The 19,549-nt window shown below is 43.7% G+C and overlaps 1 protein-coding gene and 1 long non-coding RNA gene across 3 annotated transcripts in view; one reads left to right on the top strand and one right to left on the bottom strand.

Moving 5' to 3' along the window:
* The window catches only part of HHAT (hedgehog acyltransferase), a 207,438-nt gene extending 190,377 nt beyond the window's left edge, over nucleotides 1-17,061 (top strand). For both annotated transcript variants that reach the window (XM_027452998.3, XM_027453000.3), the window contains exon 11: nucleotides 14,987-17,061. In XM_027452998.3, coding sequence (XP_027308799.3) covers nucleotides 14,987-15,078 — 92 coding nt within the window. In that variant the 3' untranslated portion in view covers nucleotides 15,079-17,061. The remainder of the gene's footprint in view (nucleotides 1-14,986) is intronic.
* LOC140002116 (uncharacterized) lies at nucleotides 11,274-18,755 on the bottom strand. The gene is made up of 3 exons (XR_011808108.1): nucleotides 18,593-18,755; nucleotides 17,675-17,820; nucleotides 11,274-11,440 (listed from the first exon to the last, which is right to left on the bottom strand). It is a non-coding gene; the product is annotated as an uncharacterized lncRNA (long non-coding RNA).
* Nucleotides 18,756-19,549: the final 794 nt, after the last annotated feature.

The following is a 19,549-nucleotide window of genomic DNA, read 5'->3' as shown; positions in this document are numbered from 1 at the left end:
TCACCCTTCTGCTTCTGTCCTCTTTATTTATTGTACTTTGATGCTTCAGAGCAAAATGGAGATGTGCCACGACATCTCAGGTATCCTACCCAACAGTTACAACATCTGTTGCAGAGTTTGGGTTAGGATTTAAAACAAATTAAGCTCTGTTACTCTCTGAAGAATGAAAAATAATTTATCATTCTAAAGCCAGAGAAGGTACAGGGACTTCAGCAAAAGGGAAGATAGATATGATAGTATATTGGTAATGACCTTGGTCCATCTGCCAGGGTAATTTTCCTGCCTTGGTAATTGAAATGTATTCAAATGCAATTTAAAGGTCATCAGGGATGCAGGTCCAAGACATAAGCAGAGTTTCTGATCAAAGTATTAAGTATTGTGCTTGACTTTTCCTTTTAAGAATGGCTGAAGGACTCTGCCAAATGATAAATTTCTCTTATTTAATCAGGCTTCTTTGTTACAACAAACTTTGACTGCAGCTGAGTTCTTCACTTGAGTCTGGAACTCAATGAAATGCTAAAGGACAGAGGAAGGTCTTCTATCCATAGCTATCTTTGGGTACTGCATTAAAGTGAACCCTGAGCCAAATCCCAGTGCATAATGATTTTCTACAGAGGCAATAAAGGATTACCTGAGCAGCTTTATTCCATATGGTAAATACAGTGTGAGTAGACATGAAGGATGCTGACACTCATGTCAGTAAATCTGATCCAAAAGTAGAACTTTCAAAATCTGTATTGGGGGTGCCAGTATCCATTCAAAAGATTTTGGGGAAGAAGAGTAAGGCTGGAGAAAGAGATTGTGCATTAGACATTAAAGAACCAATAAATTAAAAGGGTACTTTTCTCTTTAAACATCCACTTAAGCGTTATAAGTGAGTGTGTATACATTTTCAGAAGTGTTTCCTTCATCCAGAATATGTAGTTTGGTATGAGGAATTTTACTAATAATTCATTTAGTACCAATAGAAAGTCCAACTGAAAATAAAGAGGTAAAGGAAGAAGAGAAACTATTTTTGCTTCCTCTTAGGTATCCTAATTTTTGCCAAAGAAATGAGCATTAATCTCCTTGACAAGAGCAGGAGTAATACTGCCTTCAGAAGAAAAATAGCCTATTGCAGAGCGGTGAGCCATGTCCCCCCCACAGCAAATGGCAATATTTTGGTTCTTCTCCAGCTCATCAGTCAAAATGATGGACACCTTGACATCTTCATTTGGCAACAGGCTTTCACCAACAAACCAAGGACTGCCAACGTCTGGCTTTGGCAGTCCTGACTAAAATTAAGTGACTCGCAGTCCAATTATGCCCATGCACATTTTTACTGCAGCCAATACAAAATCACAGGTACCTCTTTTGGTAGCTTGTTTTCCATGGCTAGCCTTCCTTCTGCCATCTCACCACACCTGTCTAAGCGGGTCAGATCTAGTGAGGTATTTTCTTTACCTCAGGTTTTACAATACATCATTCTTCTATTTCTTATGCCACACTAAAAATATGATCTGCATTAGGAGACCTCTCTGGGCCATCTGTTGATCCTAACGGAGATGTTGGGAATGAGGTGAACAGACCAGTAGGACCTTTGAGCTGTGCAGCTGTTCCCCAGGTCTTCTTCCCAGGGCAGGCTCCCTCTCAACCAGGGAGCTGTGTGCCATCATGTGAACGCGGTGACCATCCTACCTCCACACGGGCTTCATGCGTGCCCTGCCAGTCCTCTGTGGCCACTGCATGCACCTCTCCTGTCAGGCAATCCCCACCTTGTGCTTTAATTTCGGAGCAGGGATGAGATAAGGTGTTGTTTTGGCACATAGTGATTGTAAGCAACGATGTCTGAAGTCTGAGTCTGAGTCTGGGCCCGCCTGAGATGCGGCATTCGTTATTTAGCCCCAAATTATATTTAATATGACTAATTGTGTGGTCACACCATCACGTGTGAACCGTGATCTTTGAAATAAAACAAATCAGATCCAGCTCTGTTACACTGGATCCTCGGAGCTGATGTGATGTTGTCTAAATTCATTCATTATTCTGGCTGCGTGGCTGATCCAGCGAAGAAAGGAAGCGTGCACAGTGCGGAGAGGCTTACAGAAATGGTGTTTAGAAGGGGCTGTACATATGGAAATTTGTTCTCATTTCTTCCTTTGTGCTCTCCTCTTTACAAATGGAAATGATTGCTTCATAGCCAGTTCTCATTATACTTCTCTCCCATGAGGTGTGAAATCGGGACTGGGAGAAATCCCGCTGCCGCGAGGGGCTGAAGCCGCGTGCCTGCAGCAAGGCCCTGTCCCATGGCATGGTACCGCACGGCCACAGCGGCCTCAGCAAGGGGAATGGGGCCAGGCCAGGCCAAGGGAGGCGAAGCAGGGCTGAGGTGGACATCAAGTCAGGGTCAGGCACAGGGTGTGTGGTGTATACAATAGGGGTTAATACAGTTAAATACGGTTGTGAGGGTGATGGCTCTCTCAAGGCCCCTGGTGAGCTTGGTCAGGGCAATGAGAGCCTGCTGGTGCCCTCTCGGCCCTGGCACCCCAGTAGGTCCCATATATCTTCTGGTGAGGCAGCCGAGCAAATCCGCCCCTCGGGGTTGTACAGCTGATTTCAATTTATCTGCTCCTGCTTTGCATCAGTAGCAAACATGATCCAGGCTGTGAAGTGGCAGAGACAAATGAGTCACAGAAATGTCACTTCACTGCATTCCTGGACAAGGAGACAAGAAGCTAGTTGAGCACTGTGGAGCTGATGTGTATAAATGGGTCACTTGTTTCCTTCGGAGAGGCGTGTGTTGGTTTTGAGCATGATGTGTATATTAGAGCTATCATCAGTCTTGTTAAACGCTTGCAGCACTGCTTTTATTACATTAAGTAGATGTGCAAAGGTGGGAGAGGAGCAGAAGGTATAACAGCCTGTGTCAGGTAGTCCTCCTGGCTGACTCTAGTGGGCCTGGAAAGCACATGAAAAGATCACATCTGATTTGTTAAATACGATAGTTTAAATACTGGCACCAACTTTTTAGCAAGACACAGTAGTACTGCTTTATTCGGCTGTATTTCAACGTAAAGGAGCTCATGGCTGTGGCTTTTTTTTTTCCTTCTGGAAAATGCGACATCCTGCTAAAGACACCACTAGGAAAAAAGTACATATGGGGGTTCTTTTAGAAATCAAATTATTCCTGTATATGCTTTGCTCCACCAGAATAGCCATCTAATCTGCAAGCAACACTATAAATGGTCCCATTCAGCAGCTGTTTAGGAAGCTTTCTTAAAACAGGAGAGCAAGGAGAGCAACAACAATAACAACATCTGAAGTTTTCATGTGCACTCCTCTGAGCAGGTTACAAAGGCAAAGAAGTGTTGTTATCCTCAGTGCACAGATGGAGGGGCTAGGGCTGACAGACTCTCTTTGATCACAGTTACCAAGTTGGTACATAACTTTCTCAGATCCATGCTGATCAAAATTCCTTCCCTCAAGTGGTCTCCTGCTGGTCTGAGGCCAGGTCCTGGGAAGGCAGAGTGGGGCTCAGGACACAATCTCCCTGCAGCTGGCGGTGCTGACAGAAGCTGCACGTTGAGGCAGCTTCCTGGGTATTTCTAATTCCTGTGTTCTGACACAGGTGATAAAGGGATTGCTAGATTTTACTTCAGATATGCTTCAAGCTTGTGCAGCTCACAGAGGTAAATCTGTAATTTCAGATACTCTCTGAGCTCTGTGTCACAGAGGCACACTGCTAATTCACACAGAAAGCAGGGAATGAGGCCTTGAGAACTCACAGGATGTACTCATAAAATCCAGAATGTTTTCTTAGAGTATACAAGTAAATTGTCTGATTTTGACCTTAAAGTCAACTAAATATTGTTATCTTTCAAGTAATTTTAAGTTGTTTTTCTTCTCTTACAAATGGTCTTGATGGTGGACTAACGCATTCTTTAGTTTAAAAAAAAATAAATCAATCTTACCTGCAAAGTATTTCTTAACTATTCTTCCCTCAGAGGGTGGTGAAGCCCTGGCACAGGCTGCCCAGAGGAGCTGTGGATGCCCCATCCCTGGAGGTGTTCAAGGCCAGGCTGGATGGGGCATTGGGCAGCCTGGGCTGGTGGGAGGTGTCCCTGCACACGGCAGGGGCTTGAAACTGGGTGAGCTTTAAGGTCCCTTCCAACCCAAGCCATTCTATGATAATTTTTGTATTTAGTTGCTATGATTATATGAGCTGCAGCAGGGTCAGGTCAGCCTCTGCACATGAGAAGTGCAACAGCTGTTCTATCAAAAAGGGGTCAACCGCGTACAGCCCTTTTTCTACAGATAACTTTTATGCAATAATTATATTTCATGCAATATGTCACCAGTGGGATGGAGGTTGTTCACTGTCAATGTTTTCTGCTGGCTGATTGCCAGCTTCAGGTGCCACTGTCCTTCCATAGCTGTGTGTGTTAACTGCACCATTGGTCCTTTTCTTCGCTGTTTGGAGATGCTGTGGAAGTAAGACACAAGTAGAAGTGAAGTAACTGCGTACAGCCTGAGACCAGCAGCATTAAAAACACCTTAGTCCTGAATTGATTGTTATGGCTTGATAAGCGATTGCCAGATTGCTTGGTTCCCTTATCTATGCACTTCCATCCCTCAAGGTGTTTGGATTTCTCTTAAGTGAGGACTCGATTCAGTGTCCTCACTTGTAGTACTAGTGTTATACCAATACAGCAATTATCCCAAATGACATGTTCCTGTAAATTACTGATGTGTTCTCAGCCCTTCTCTTACTGCACGGAGCTGTAACAGGTAACATAATTTTTGTTACACAGAGAGTTTCTTGTACAAGGCCTCTGTGATAAGACATTGCAGTTTGTGTATTGCTTGTGTAGCTGGTTGTAAGTAGTTGTTAAATTTGTTGCACTGCTTGCTTTCTTCTGCTTAACACCATGTGAGACAAGGCAATGCCACGGAATTGCTGAAATGATCTAGGAACATAACTGGTGTTGTGGATGAGAAAACTGTAGACTAAAGGTTGCTGCAAGTAGGAGGACAGAGAATAACTGATCCATAAATATACAATTAAAAATTTATTATTTTTTTCATCATTTAGGCATCTTACTTTCATGACCATTCCAGGATACCTTGTTCAGAAATTGGGTTGGGGAAATAAATTGTAGTACTTCACTATTTTACCCGAATGTTTGCTTGCTGATGATGAGTGGTTTAAATTCTCTCCCTTTTAAAGCCTTGATACAGCCTTGATTTCTCCAGAGCTCCCCAACACTATGCAAAAAGGCTGACATACAAACCGAAATCCAAGAAGGATTGATATTAGATTGATATCTAATTAGATTGATCCAGAAATCTTCATGAAATTCAAGCTCTAGTAAAGGGGAAGTTAACTTGTCCTTGTGCTCAGCCTTTTGTTGTGTGACGTGGGTATCTCTGCTCGGTAACATCAGCTACTAGGTACTCGACTCAGGGTTGTGCCAGGCAGCAGCAGCCCAGCTCTGCCCTTGGGACGTGTCTGTTCTGGGGAGTTAGCTCTTTATTCTCACATTTCATCATGCAGCCGTAACAAAAGAACGCTCGTGGCTCTGATGTTTTGATTGGTGTCCGTAATGCTGTCAGCAAATAATTACAAGCAGAAAATACCCTGAAATCTTTGCAAGTGTTAGCCTTCCATAATTGTTCACACTCTGTTTAAGGAGGTTATTCTGGGAATGCCTGAGCAGACATTTAAGGATAAGCATAGCGTTGCCCTTATTATGCATGGCAAGACAGGTAGATTACTCTGAAGTGTTTTCATTGCGTGACACTTTGAAGAGGTAGCTCTTTTGCCTTGCTTCTGGGTGAAGATACGTCTTTATTTACAGTGCTGCTTTTTGAAGCTTTTGTCTCTGTTGTTTAAAAAAATAAAAAAAAGGCACTATTTCTTATTTTGTGTGCTTTGATTTCATGTTAGCTTGGTGCAGTTCCCAACTAAAGACCTGGGAGGAGCAGGAAGGTTGCTCTAGTTTATAGATTCACCCCTTCTTAAATCTGGAAACTAAAGCTGTTTGGATTTCTTTTCCTTTCCTATTATCAGTTGTGGCAGAAAGATTCTGCCAATTAGTTTTAAGCTGTCTTTTTTACTCTAAATTCAGGTCCAGCAGTTGCACTAATGTGGTTCATTTGATTTTAGTTGAATTAGTCCAGAGTCAACGTGTGAGGCCAGGATTGCAGCCTAAAATCTCACACTTTTTTTCCACTGACTGGCTCTACTGGAAGAACTACTAGTGTGTGAAGTTTTATTTTAAAACATGAGGCAGAAAGCGTAGCTGCTGTGTTTCTTTTGTTCTTTATACAGTATTTCAACTAAATTACTTGTCAGAATTATGGTCAGGCAACACCACAAAAAATCAAGCAAGGTAGAGCGAAGTTACCAGCATCCCCCTGCTCACTTCATGTGTTATGTACAAGGGACATAATGCTTCTGATCTGCATTGTACAGCATAAGACAGCAGTTTTTCTTTTTCAGGTGCATGCTTAGTGCAATGCAAATGGCTCTGGCATCATCACTGAATCATGTCAAGGGGTGCTTTATAAAATGATAGCCTGGTATTTTGAGCTACCTGTGAAATTGTTTATTTGCATCTTATCTAGCTGATAGGAATAAGTGTGTTTAACATGCTTCCTACATCCCCGACATAGGTTGAATTGCTTTCTTGTTTAAGGCAGTCCTTGTCAGCAGGCAGCTTTCTTCAGTGCCATCAAGCATAAAAGCGAAATTAGTTTAGCTATTGGTGAAGTGTGGATCCACTCTCAGTAAGAACAAAGGAAAGTTACAGCTTTTGTGATCTGTATCTGCTTTTTCTGTTTCTGCTAAATGGGACCTGTTTGCGTGATGGCAATGCTCAGACACTACAGCTTTCTGCTCTCAGCAGTGCTGATCCTGAGTCGCAGCCATCCTGCACTGCAGATGATGGTCTTTGACTGTTATCTCTCCATTTGCCGTTTTTCTCAGCAGCGATAAGTACTCCTCGGAAAGCCACAGATGTAAGCATTCTCCAGGATGGTATAATTTAAAATTCACATAAGTAGACTACTATGTAATACGTTGGTTAATGTCCTTAGCTGGAAATTACTTCATGTCTGCTGAAGACGAAGCTTTTTGTGGTTACTGCCAACGTACCTGGGTGAGGTTCAGATCTAGACCTGGCAGCTGAGCGTTTTGTGCTTTTCAGCCTCATTTATGGATTCTGTACGGGACAGCTTCTGAGTCATCCTTACAGTGCTTCCCTGGCCTTCCTTTGCAATGCCCCCTGCTGTACAGTGACGATTTGTCTGAATATCTGGACCTTACCCACACTTGAAGCTGAAGCATCAACACCTGAAAACCCATAACAATTAGCAAAGTTGGCCTGGAGTCTGCCACACTGGTGCTGCTTGGCTCTGCTCCCAAGCTCTACTGTGGATGGAGGGGGAAGATGTGGGAGCTCTTTGCTGGCCTCTAGTAGTGGGGCAAGGTGGCATCTTGAATACAGAGACCCCGCGAATCTGGGCACTGCTTTATAACCCGGCTGGGGCCGTGCCCGTGCTGGCAGAATTGGTTGTCGCTCCTCCATCATGGCATGGGTGAGACTTAATCTTCACACAGCCCAAGGAGGAGCAAAGTGCAACGTGAAGGCTGAAAGCAGCAGCAAAAGAACAGTGCCACGGTTTATGTTCAGGCTTTGTTTGCCATATGCATTTTTTTCAGCTTAATTCACAGCCCTCTGTGTACTGCACCTTACCTCACCATCCTTGTACTTACCCCTGAATGCGTGCCTGGAGGTGATTTGATATCCCTGGTTTGAGTGCTCCCACACAACAGCCATAAAGGCAGTGAAATGCAAGTGAATTTCTGTGCACCAGGTCTTTTTTCCAGGCCTGTTTATTATCAGCTGAAGTGTGTGTATAGGTAGGTGAACTGTAAGTATGCAAAAATAAAATGCTTATTAGTAAGAACTCCTACACAAGGATACAGGCTGTTTTCAGACAGTAACACTTAAGTTGGCCGTTAATTTAGAAAAGTACCACAGTCGCATTTAAATATGTGAGCAATAAAAACTAGTAGACTGTTCAATTTACATTTTAAACCCAGGAACCGTAATTAGCCCTTAGGCTAAGATTTCAAGGATTAAAATTTCTTCTGGATTTGAAGAGGAACAGCTACAGCCAGTAGTTATGCACAACCCTGTATTTTTAAAGACCTGTCCTCAAAAGTGGATTATGAAAATAATAATAATAATAATTAAAAAAAAAAAAAAAAAAAGATCCCCAACTCCAGGAGATTAGGAGGAATTTAAATAATGCAAAGACCGCTTCCCTGACCAAAGCCCTTTCCACAGCACGATGCACACAGAAAACGTCTTTTAATAGCACTGCGCAGGAATACAGGCTGTTGAGAAACTGCATTCCTAATCAATGGGAGGACAAACTGGGTGGGGGGCACTCTTTAAATCATGCTTAGATCTTTGCCAGCTCAATCAGTGCATCCAGAGGTCAGCAGAGATCGGGCAGGTTTAAGATGCCTCAGTGATTGGGACAGGGCACAGCTGGGTGATTAAAATACATTAATAAATTTTCCATGAGTCTAATTATGCTGCTGTACCAACAGTATAGTAAACGTAATGTGGATATGCTGCAGCCATGCAGCAGGGGAGTTGCATTGCTTCAGTTAATATCTTACATGATAATAATTCTCTGCTTTTGGCCCTGCTACGTGATGCTGCAGTTTACTTTATTGCAGAGTGGTCGTAATTCAACAAGTACAGGAGCTTTTCCTGTTTTTTTACCAGGTCTAAAAAGAGGTCTTTCCACCTCTAAATTTTGTTCTTAGGATAGGCTGTAACACAGCACCACTTAAACAATGCTGCCAGCCACTAATAAACCATCAATCAAAAGCAATGACAGAATGTGATTAGAATCTGAAGAAGTGGGATATATCACGGCATCATGGAACTGGTGAGGCTGACGCAGGGACACCCAGAGCAGGCTGCCCAGGGCCGTGTCCAGTTGGATGTCGAACATCTCCAAGGAGGAGGCTCCACAGCCTCTGGGCAGCCTGTGCCAGTGCTTCTACCACCACACAGCACAGGAGGGCTGCCTGGTGCTGAGGGCACCTCCTGTGCTCCGCTTTGTGCCCGTTGCCTCTGGTCCTGGCACTGGGCACCACTGAGAAGAGCCTGGCTCTGTCCTCATTGCACCTGCCCTTCAGGTATTTATGGACCTCTTCTTCACCTGAGCCTCTTTTCCTCTACTATATATATTTATACATATAAAAGCATGAAAGCTAACTTCACTGAATTCCAAATAGTTCTAATGCTTCCATAATTGCCTCTGTTTTTTCTCTACACCTGGGAGTGGAGTCGATTACTATTATGGGGTTCCAGTTCAGCAAATATTTCTTAAGTGTTTGGTTTTATTTAATGAATACTAAAATAATTTAAGCTAGCAAACAAAAGCTGTGCTTGGGTCTTTTTCTGCGCACAGTAATTGAAAATGCCCAGGTTCCTGTCTGGATGAGTTGTGAGTAAGGGGAGGCAGATTGGAAGGAATTAGCATCTAAAGGCACTGTAAAGGGGTCTAAAGGCACTGTAAAGGGGTTTGCAGAAACCCTCTCTGTAAAGGGTGACTTTGCTATTTATCATCTGAATGCTGTATTTTGAACAGCATATTGTAAAGCTTCAGAGTATGCTTCATAAATAACTTTTTAAATTTGAAAATTATCATTTCGTTCATAGTCTGATTTAGCACCTTCAGAGTAGGACTGAATAATGGGAGAAACAGAGAAGTAGGCATACATTATAACACAGTGTTACCCAGTGCCCAGCGTTACACGGGGCTGCATGCATCATGTCTCTGTAGATGCAGTAGCTGGAAAATTTGATGCACAACCCATGGAGCAATTTTGTGTAAGCCAGTGGGATCACCTCTGCTGGGCTTTGAAGTCAGCAGTCCCACATCTCTGTGTTGAATGATAGCTGAAGATACGTAGGGTTTATTTTCTCAACCCCTAAGGGTGGTAATGAGGTGTCAGGCTGCACAGTGCTTGTAATGCATCCTGTTGGGCATGTCCTGCCGGAAGGGTCAGCAGTGGTCCACCTGGAAGTGAGGGAGAGACCTGAAATTAAAGGTAAATTTAAAAATCCAGAGTCTGCTTTCTATTTCAGATGTTGGACCAGATAATAGGTTTCTTTCAACTAATTTTTAATTTTGAATGTGTTATTTTTCCTGAAAATGGGACAGTTTTACTGATCTCATAAGGATGTTAGCACTTGTAGGTAAGAGAGGTCTTGGCCTCAAATGCTGGTTTGATTTGGCTTTTTATTCAACCTGACAAATCGGTGCCTGGTCCTCCTCCTCATCCCCACAGTTGTGTCTCCTTAATTCTGTACAGGGTGGCTGCTTCAGTGTCCTGTCACATGTGAAAAGTTGCTTAAGGATAAATTTTCCTGAGTGCTAAGTCATGGCAGCAACTTTGTGCTTCCAAATCAAAGTCACAGTAAGCTGTACGCTCCTGAAGCCAAGTTTTTCAAAGAGAACTTTTTTTTTTTTTTTTTAATTGATTTACTAACTACTCTTGTGCTTTGATGACTTTGGAGGACTGTGTGGCCAAGTCTCATTTGAAAACAGTATTAAGGACCCACAGGAAGTAAAGCACTTTTGGGAAATGTAAGATGCAAACTACTGCCCCTTTCTCTCAGCTCTCACAGGCTGGAGGAAACAAAGTGCCATTTCCTAGTGTTTGGACATTTTGTGATAGCTCAAGAGGCCCCTGCTCATTGCTAGCATGATTCTTTTGCAGTACGGTAGATGATTAGGAACTGTGAAAGAATTTCATTATGGATACATAATTAAATGGTTTTTCAGATGATTTGAAGTGAGGTAATGAGGACATAACCAGATTTTTGAGAGCTGTGATCCAGTCAACTACTTTTCAACTGAAAGCTTAGTTTTACCCTACTATCTTCAGTTTAAAATCTAGAATGTGTCAGAAACATGACCTTATCTAGATGTTCACAAAGTATCTAGAAGCATTTTGGAGGGGGAGATAGAAAGTTCAAGGGAAGGAACTTCTCCAGAAGCTGTTCCTGTTGCAGTTAGTTTGTGTTAATTCTGTTCTGAGCACATAATGGAAACAAGTTTCATATTCCTTACGCTGAAAGGTGAGTACATAACATGTCAAAATGCAGCTTTAAAACAGCAAGACTATTGAATAAGACATGTGTGACAGAGCAGTGTCTCCTGCCTACTTGGGGTTGGAGACTTTTTTGGGAGGAGGTGATGTGATAGATAAAGCGTTGCTGTTACCTTGACACAGCATTCACAGTCCTCTTCACAAAGAAGCTTCTGTTTGAGTTTTGTGAAGCAGTGTACCTGGGTAAGTCGACAATTTGGTTGTGATTCCACTGATGATTCTCATCCAGCATCCCTTTGTTAAAAGTCCGTCTGTCTAAAAATAAGAAATATGTAGGTAAATCTTACAGAATTTGCTAGATTAGCAAATAGCATATAAATTTGTTCTTAGATTTACAAATAGCGTGTGTTAGTGAATACTAATTCATCTTTCCTCAAAAATGGTTATGAAAATCTGAGTCATCTCATGAAACTTGGTTTTCAAGTCTAAAGTCGAATTACTGGTGACAGTCAACAAACTGTAAGATTTAAGGTGCTATGTGGCTTGTACATGTATTTGAATAGGCAAACCTACCTCAGTCATTTCCTAAGGTTAGTACTTAATATGACCCTAATAATATTGTTTATAGAAGTGCATTTTATATATATGCTTTTGCAGAGAAACGTTGGTGCAGAATGCAGTCGTGTACTTCTGAATGGAGTCTGAAGGATGATATGGGGTGGATGACATTTTCTGTATGAGGATGCAGGGATTTAGGGTGATAAGGTAAAGCTGGGGAGCCACCAGAAAGAAGAGCCCCTTGAACTGTGGTTTCAGGGTAAGAGCAGTATGAGGGAGAGCAAAAGGCCTGAGGAAAGAAAATACATTACAGTGCTGGCCCAGGGCAAAAAGTGTGATTTCCTTGGAACTATGGACCTGACTACATCAGTGACTTCTGGTTGCTTGGCTTTATGAGAAACTGTTAAAGCATGGAAAAGGCTGCTGTGAACATATCTTGTGAGAGGGCAGCTCTTGCTGTGTCTGATTATGGAGGTCACGCACGTGGGTCATTTGCATCAGAAAAAATGCCAGACAGAATTTGAGATGAAGTCCTTGCTGGGTTAGAGTTGCTCGATGCGTCCTTCCCTACAACATCACCTTCTGGAGACAAAGTTCTCCGGTCTGTTCATCAAGTTCATCTTATGTCCAGTCATGAAATGCAACAGAGGGGTGAAAGCAGTTTAAAGAGCCCCTGCTTGCTTTGGGCTGGTCCTTGGGCCACTTCTCACATGTGGATGCACTTGTGCAAATCTGCACTGAGTGAATTGGTTAATCCAGGATTGTGTGAAGGCAGAGCATGATTCCTTTATTTTGCTGACTTACAGTGGAGGTACCGTACATATTTCCCCATACCCTGCATCAGTGCATGTGATTCGTGTATGGCAAGGGAGGGCCTGCAAGGCAGAGCTGCCCCCTCCTTCAGCCCAGCTCTGAGAGGGCCGCCTCTTGCCCCTGCAGCAAGAAGTGCTTTGGAATCTGTGTGGTTCCTCCTGGAACAGCTGTAGCAAAAATAAATAAAAAAGTTCTTTTCCCTCTCCCATAGCGGGTGACTTTGTCTCCCCTCTTCCTTTTCAGCTTAATTAGATCAGGAGGAGATAATCTGCTGGATGCAATCCCTGACACCTGTTACGGTAAAGGAGAAACTCCCTGCCTTCCAAGAGGATTACCACAGGCCTGATTACAGCGCCATGAGAGCCCCATAAACCCATGTCGAGGGCACTGAGAAGGAATTTTGTCTTAAGTCTAAGGCATCTAGAAAAGATTTCCAGCGTGTACCTACATATCCTGCCAAAGTCTCTCATAACTAGGATTTAATGTACTGGCTTGCGATAATAACCAAGTCATAAGGACTACTGCTGGCGCATTTTCTGTGTGCCAGGTCTTTAAAGTATTATAAAAAATGCTTAATATCTATCTGGCAAGGTTTCCAAAAGTACCCTTTTTGAAAACCCAAACCAAAAAAGCAGCTCCAGAGTCTTTTAACTTGCTGTCTCTGTCTGCACAGAGCAGACACCAGAATATTGCTTCCAGGAAAGGGATGATTTTAATGCATCCGTTGACATGCTTTCGAGCTCAGTGTTACCGTAGACAAAGCACAGCCAGGCTTTAGCTTGCTATTGAAGCTAAAACCCACTCTACGTTGGCCTAATATCACTGAAGCTAGTTTGTTGCTAAAAATCCCTTTGGAGATACCTCAGCAGTTTTGTTTTGTGAAACAAATAATGAAACGAGAAAGTATAATTTTGCTTTAGGGTGTTGTGAACACCATTGATGAATATTTGTAAATGTCTCGGTGAAAATCATTCCGGTCCCATGACTGTATTTCACCATGAAACAAGGACAGAGCAATTAAGAGATCCATGAAACACACAGCTCTTCACAGGAGGAAAAAAATAACTTTTTCTAGCTCTGTCCCAGGGTCAAACATTGCACTGCCTGGGCTCTCTGTGTGCCAAGGTAGGGTCCCAGCATGCAGTCCCCAGCACAGGCTGTTAAATTAAGGCGCAGCAAGCCAGGAGCACAGTTCAGCAGCACCCAGTCTGAAATGGGCTTGAAGCCTGGACAAAGCCAGCCTGCAAAATACCTCGTGAGCATGCCTTCAGAAAGAGTATTGTGTTGTGGAGAGGTTATGTCTTCTCTCCATCCCTTCCGCAGGCCACTGAGGAATCTCATTTCTGCCAGCAGGCTCCTCTGATCAGAATTTCCTACAAATGGGAGCACAGAAACCCTTTTTTTTGAAAGCAGCAGTTACTGGTTCAAGGGTGGCATATAGAAAACCAGTCATACACACAGCCAGAGTTCCTGTGTTGACAATGACAAAAAACCTCAAATACCTTCCTCCCTTTCCCTTCCCCTCAACAAAGCATTAGGGCCTAATGCTGGGGCTTTCAGCCTATAAATTCTAAGAAAGGATGGAGAAAATGGGCAGAGGAGGAAAAGTATCAGCAAAGGCAGCTTCATTTATCTGATTCTGAAATCCACCAATACAGATTTTTCAAGTGATCTGCAACTGCCCTGGGAAGGGGTTGGCCTTTTGGCTTGTGACCTCCCACTGCTCACTTGCTTAGCTGCCAAAAGCTCCAGTGAAAAAAGGTGACTTTTGCTAAACAGAATTAAAAATAATGACAAAATGTGACATTTCCCCAGCAAAACTTTTATATACTAAAGGAGTATTTCTTTTTTATTAAAAAAAAAAAAAAAAGAAATAAAAACCTAACAAGTACAGATCAGGCAAATGGGGCTGTCCCTCCTGCACTGGCCCAGTGCTGTTCTGACCCCATTAGCTGTCACTGGGCTGCAGGGCGCATGCATCAATTTCACACCCAGCTGCAGGGTATCCAAAACAGCCTCAATCAGAGATTTCTCCAGACTCTTTTTGCAGAACAGGTAGCTGGATTTGTTCAGATTTTTAATAACCTGTGTTATGGTTATGCATGCCTGTGTGCGCAGGAAGCACTGTAACCAGCATAAAGCATCAGGATGCGTTCAGGGATTTTGCTTGACAGACAGACCTGCCACAAAGGAGGGGATTGAAACAAACCTCTGTAATTCAGCAAGTGTCCTTTGGAGATGTGGGGCAGGAGTAAACCTGAACCAGTTTGCTGAAAATGGAAAAGACTGCGTCTATAGAGGGTCAGGCATCCCTGAAGCTTTAGACAATCCAGCTTTCCCCTTTCGAATTTTTTGGGTTGGCTCTAGTTATAATACCGAATCGCTAATAAAATTAATTAGAAGCGTCGTAAGTTGGTCATCCCAGGAGTCTTTCTGTGTGAAGCAGTCATTAATTATTCTGACGGGGATTGTCTCTCTTTCTATTTACAGGCTGGCCGTGGGCAACACTGACTGTTCTCGGGTTCCTGTACTGCTACGCTCACGTGGGAATCGAATGGGAACGCACGTACGCTGTGAACTAGGGGTGACGCAGAGCGACGAGTTTCATGGCAGCTTACAGGTCGATGGCTTTCTACACTGGACATCTTATCCGCAGAAGAATGTGCCAGACCAAGTACTTGGTCAATGCATTAAAACTAAAAGCTCATTTAGTTCATTCCGGATTGTGAATTCAGGAATTTAAGCAGAAACAATAATAATGGGCTATAGGTAGGGTGGGGAGAAATTATGAAGCATTTTGAATGATGTTATTTTTATAAAACAGCAAGTCTGTGACTGTACACTGAAAGCGTGCACCTCAGAATATGTATTTCATATATGATAAAGACTGGTTTTATTTCTTCCAATATCTTGCTGCCTATTTTGATGTACCGAAGAAAATTCTTTTTTCCTACATTGCACAATCCAAAAAAACCCTTCCAATCTCTCTCAGCTTCTGTCCAGGGGCACACAGGGCTGTGCCCTGCACTTACATTACTTGTGACAGGCAGGATGCTCATCAGTTCGTTTTGATTGCTTTCTGATTTAAGGTAGAACATTTTTTGTGTTCTCACTGCTTGCAGTTTTTCAGCCTTAAAGGACTTTCTACTTACTGTAGCAAAGTCTGCTTTTTCTCTTTAATTTCTTCATTTAAACACTTCTTTTTTTTTTTTTGTAGTCTTAAGAGTGTTTGTGTTTGATCATTAAAAAAGAGGAAGGCAGTCTTAAAAAAATATTAAATGCTGCACTAGGAGCAGCATTGCAAGAGCTTTAAAAATAAAAAATAAAATAAATAAAAGGCAGGGTTGTCTGTTACACTGGCACCAAATGAGCCAGAGCTTCATGTCCTTAGCCCGCAGCCAGACCTGTCACAGCAGCATCTTTGTTAAAACACAGGGTTGCCCAGAGCTGGCAAAGTTCTGCCTGTCTGGTTGCGAGCCTTAAGGTTGCGAGTGCTGGCACGTGCTGCTTTCCAAGGGGAAGGGAGACCCTACCCACCTCTGGTACAAGGGGCATCTCCCACTCTGTTCCCTGTTAATCAACCTGAAGGCCTTTAGTTACATGGCTAGGCTTTCCTTTAGGCACAGCAGAAGACCACCAGCCCTGGAGAAGAGCGCAGCTCCTGCTGAGAGCAGCTCCTGCACCCGTAGCAGCAGGACTCCTCTCCCAACTTGTTCCATGCCCCCGGCAGCCATCCCAGCCTGCTGGGAAGCACAGATGAGTGTCCTGCTGTCCTCCTGCAGCTTTGGACAAGTCTGATCGAGATCATCCCTTCAGCAAGAAATTCAGTCCCTGAGATAGGCTTCAGCTTGGCGCCTGCATTTCTGATGTCTGCTGCTCTGACACCTTTTTCCCCTTCATTTGTTGCTGCAGAAATAAGGGCAGAGTCTTCAGCTGACTACCTGTCCAGAGGCCCAGCCCTTCCCTTACTGTTTCCGAGCAGAACCTCCAGCCCTTTATTTTCAGGGAAGGATTTTTCCACTGTGCAAATGCAGTTATTTCCCTTGGAAGTTATCTCTAGGAGATATGATGGACTGTTGAAAATAAGACGCACCATGCGTGCTGCCTGGCCAGAGACGTGGCCCTCTGGATTGATTTATGGTGATTACAGGGATCCTCTCAGCCAGAGAAGTATTTTGCTCTCAGCCTGCAAATTTTCTAAAAAGATGTGAAATTGGCCTCAGCTCTGGAGTAGCACTGAGCTAAGGGCAAGAACCTCCTGAAACTTAACTCAGACTTTGTAATTAAGTGGAATTAGCATTGGAGTGAAAAGTCATGAGTCTGTTCCTCAGTCTGATCAATTACCATTACTGCATGACATGAGTGGCTACTGAGTGATGGGATTCCAATTTGTATGCATGCAAAATGCCCTGCTCTAATATGGCAATGACCCTGAAGGTCAGCTAGATTATGCTTCTTTCTAAAACAAAATTGTTTTTTTTATATGTATTTTTTCAGTGCTTTATACATCTTCCCTAATTTTGTATCCTTTTCTGTTTCAAAAAATAAAGCTTAAACTGACAGTTGTTTTGAGAGCTGTGTCTTAGAAACCTTCAGTTTGGCGTAAGAAAAGTGCTTCCCTGCCAGTTAGAAACCCCAATGAACTGGAAGCCTACAGGATAGGTGCAGTACAGGCTGGTTGTGTTTGTCCTCCTTGTGCACATATGGAGCGTGCATTTCCTGATGGGGTGAGTTTAAAAAGTAAATACACCTTTGGTAGATTAGCAATGGTGACATTTCAGTGCGTGAAGCTTCTGTGAGTGGTCACCACGAGTAGGATGGAAGTAAAAGGATGGAAGGAAAATGATGCTTCCCTTTATAACGTTGCTAATCTGGTCCATAGTCAAAAGCATGAAGATTGCTAACACAATTTAAGAAATAAATACTATTTCTTGTAGTTTAAATATTTATCATCAAAGAAATAAATACATTTCTTCACTCTCAGTCTTTCCAGGGGTTCATTTTTCCTGCTGCTTTGAAGTATTTATTTCACAAACAAGCCCACTCACAAGGTTTCTGACCCATCCTGCTTCCTGAGCACCAATAGGTCAGGCATGAGGCACACTTGGTCACCCAGACAGCTCTGTTAAGAGCACAGGCTGTGCCTGCAGCACTCTAAATGTGTGTAGTCAGCTATACCTTCAGCTTGGAGGCCCGTTCCTCAGCATGACCTGCACATTTTCATTATCACATGGTGCCTGCTGGAATTGAAATCAGGTGGTAGCCAGAAGTGCTGTCCTCCATGTCCTCTGTGATGGTTCTAGGGAGGTGGGTGTCTGCAGAGGCTTGGAAGAGACAGAAGACCCCAGTTGCCAAAGGAAAAAAAAATAATAAAATAAAAGGTATGGGGAGGAGGAGAAGATGACTTCCAAACACTAAGGGAAAGCTCATGACAGGCCCTAGGAAACAGTTGACAAAGAACTTTCCAAATAGCCATTTCAAACCAAAGGGGAGGCGATTGTAGGCTGGAGGAGGCGGGGGCAGTGCTGCTGGTAGCCCTGGAAGTCAGGAAGTCAGAGACTGCTGTGACCAAAGCACGAGGTGGTGGCTGTGAAACAGCTGGGCAGGCGCCTGATGCCTGCTGACAAAAACAGGTCAAAAGTGATTGTGAAAAGCATGCCTGAGCAACTAGCAAGCATTGCACGTATGGCTTTAGCAGCTACCACAAAGCTGCAGCAATCAAGTCACGCATGCACGTATGCGTTCATCCCCTACCCCCTACTTGGTTAACAAAGTGCTCACAGCCATAATTATTACTGGGGACGGCAGGATTACGCTAAGTGGCTCTTTCTTTAATTCTGCATTGATTAGAGGGCAAGCGAGGCTTTGCTCACGTATCTTTTTCACATCTCAGAGCTAAAAGCAGATTAGTCGGAATAACCAGCTTACCACAGGTCATAAGAAAAACAGCTTAACTATGAAAACCTGCAGCAATTTTGTTATTAGTCATAGCAGTCACACGGTGCCCCTCCTTTCCCTTGCACACCCGCTTCATTTCCTCCATCACTGCTGCCCCTTGAGCTGGCTGCAGCTCACACTTGCTAACAGGAGGCTTACCTTCCTCAGGCATGCTGGCGTGATTTTCCTCAAGGAGCTGTGAAGAGCGAGGGGATTGCTATGCGTGGTGTGTCACAGCTTCTGCCTGTGCTTTATAGTCAAAACACCCCCCCAGTAGCGCTGCCTGTTATTGCTCTGCAAAATAACTCTCTCCGCGCACAGCCGCTTGTTAGTCAAGTCATATATTTTAATGCAGCAGGGACAGCTGAAATATTGCTTGCCACAAAGCCTGTGAAGAGCTCTGCGTCTGTAACACCTGTGAGGAATGAGGGAAGAGCTGCATTACAACAGTTTTGATTGCATTAAAAGACATCTGAGCCCAACCCTCTCTGGTGCCCCTCTCTGCCAACCCCCTTCAGGCTGGGGTGCCTGGGGCGCTGTGTGCCCCTGCACCCATTTCAGCAGTTTCAGCAGTAGCTGCCTGTGGATGGGTGTCTTGGCTAGTAACTTGTAAAAGGAAGCAAAGATGAAGCCAACTGCTCTGCTCGAGTTTTCCGCTTTCAGCAAAGGAGATAATGTCGAGCAAATGTCCTGCTGAGAACAGCTAACACCAGCCATGTCCCAGCCATGGTGCTGCGAGTCACCTGCACCTGAGCTTACTGCAGGTGGACCATTAGCTCAGGCATCCCAAGCCTGTGCTTGATCCTTGTCAGCTCCAAGCATGAGCAGATTCCAGGGATGCCTCCAATGCCCAGGAGGAGAGGGAGAGGAAAAGAAAAAGCCTAATGAACCTGACCCATGTGTTTTAGGAGAATAGTCTCAAGGTCCAGCTTCCAAGCAGCTTCAGAGCCTCTCCATTCAAGGAAGCTCCCACAGCCCTCCAGCCTCCTGTCAGCATCACTGGCCTTGGAAACTCTTGCTCCAAGAAGAAATGGGCTCTTGACAACAGAGAAAATAATGGCAGGGTGGGAACTGCATGGCTGCATTACGTAAGGGAATCCAACACACAGATACTTG

Source organism: Anas platyrhynchos, chromosome 3 (assembly GCF_047663525.1).
Source record: "Anas platyrhynchos isolate ZD024472 breed Pekin duck chromosome 3, IASCAAS_PekinDuck_T2T, whole genome shotgun sequence".
In the NCBI taxonomy this organism is placed as follows: Eukaryota; Metazoa; Chordata; class Aves; order Anseriformes; family Anatidae; genus Anas; species Anas platyrhynchos.
The sequence above is the reverse complement of the archived record's forward strand: the minus strand, read 5'-3'. Positions and strand labels throughout refer to the sequence as shown.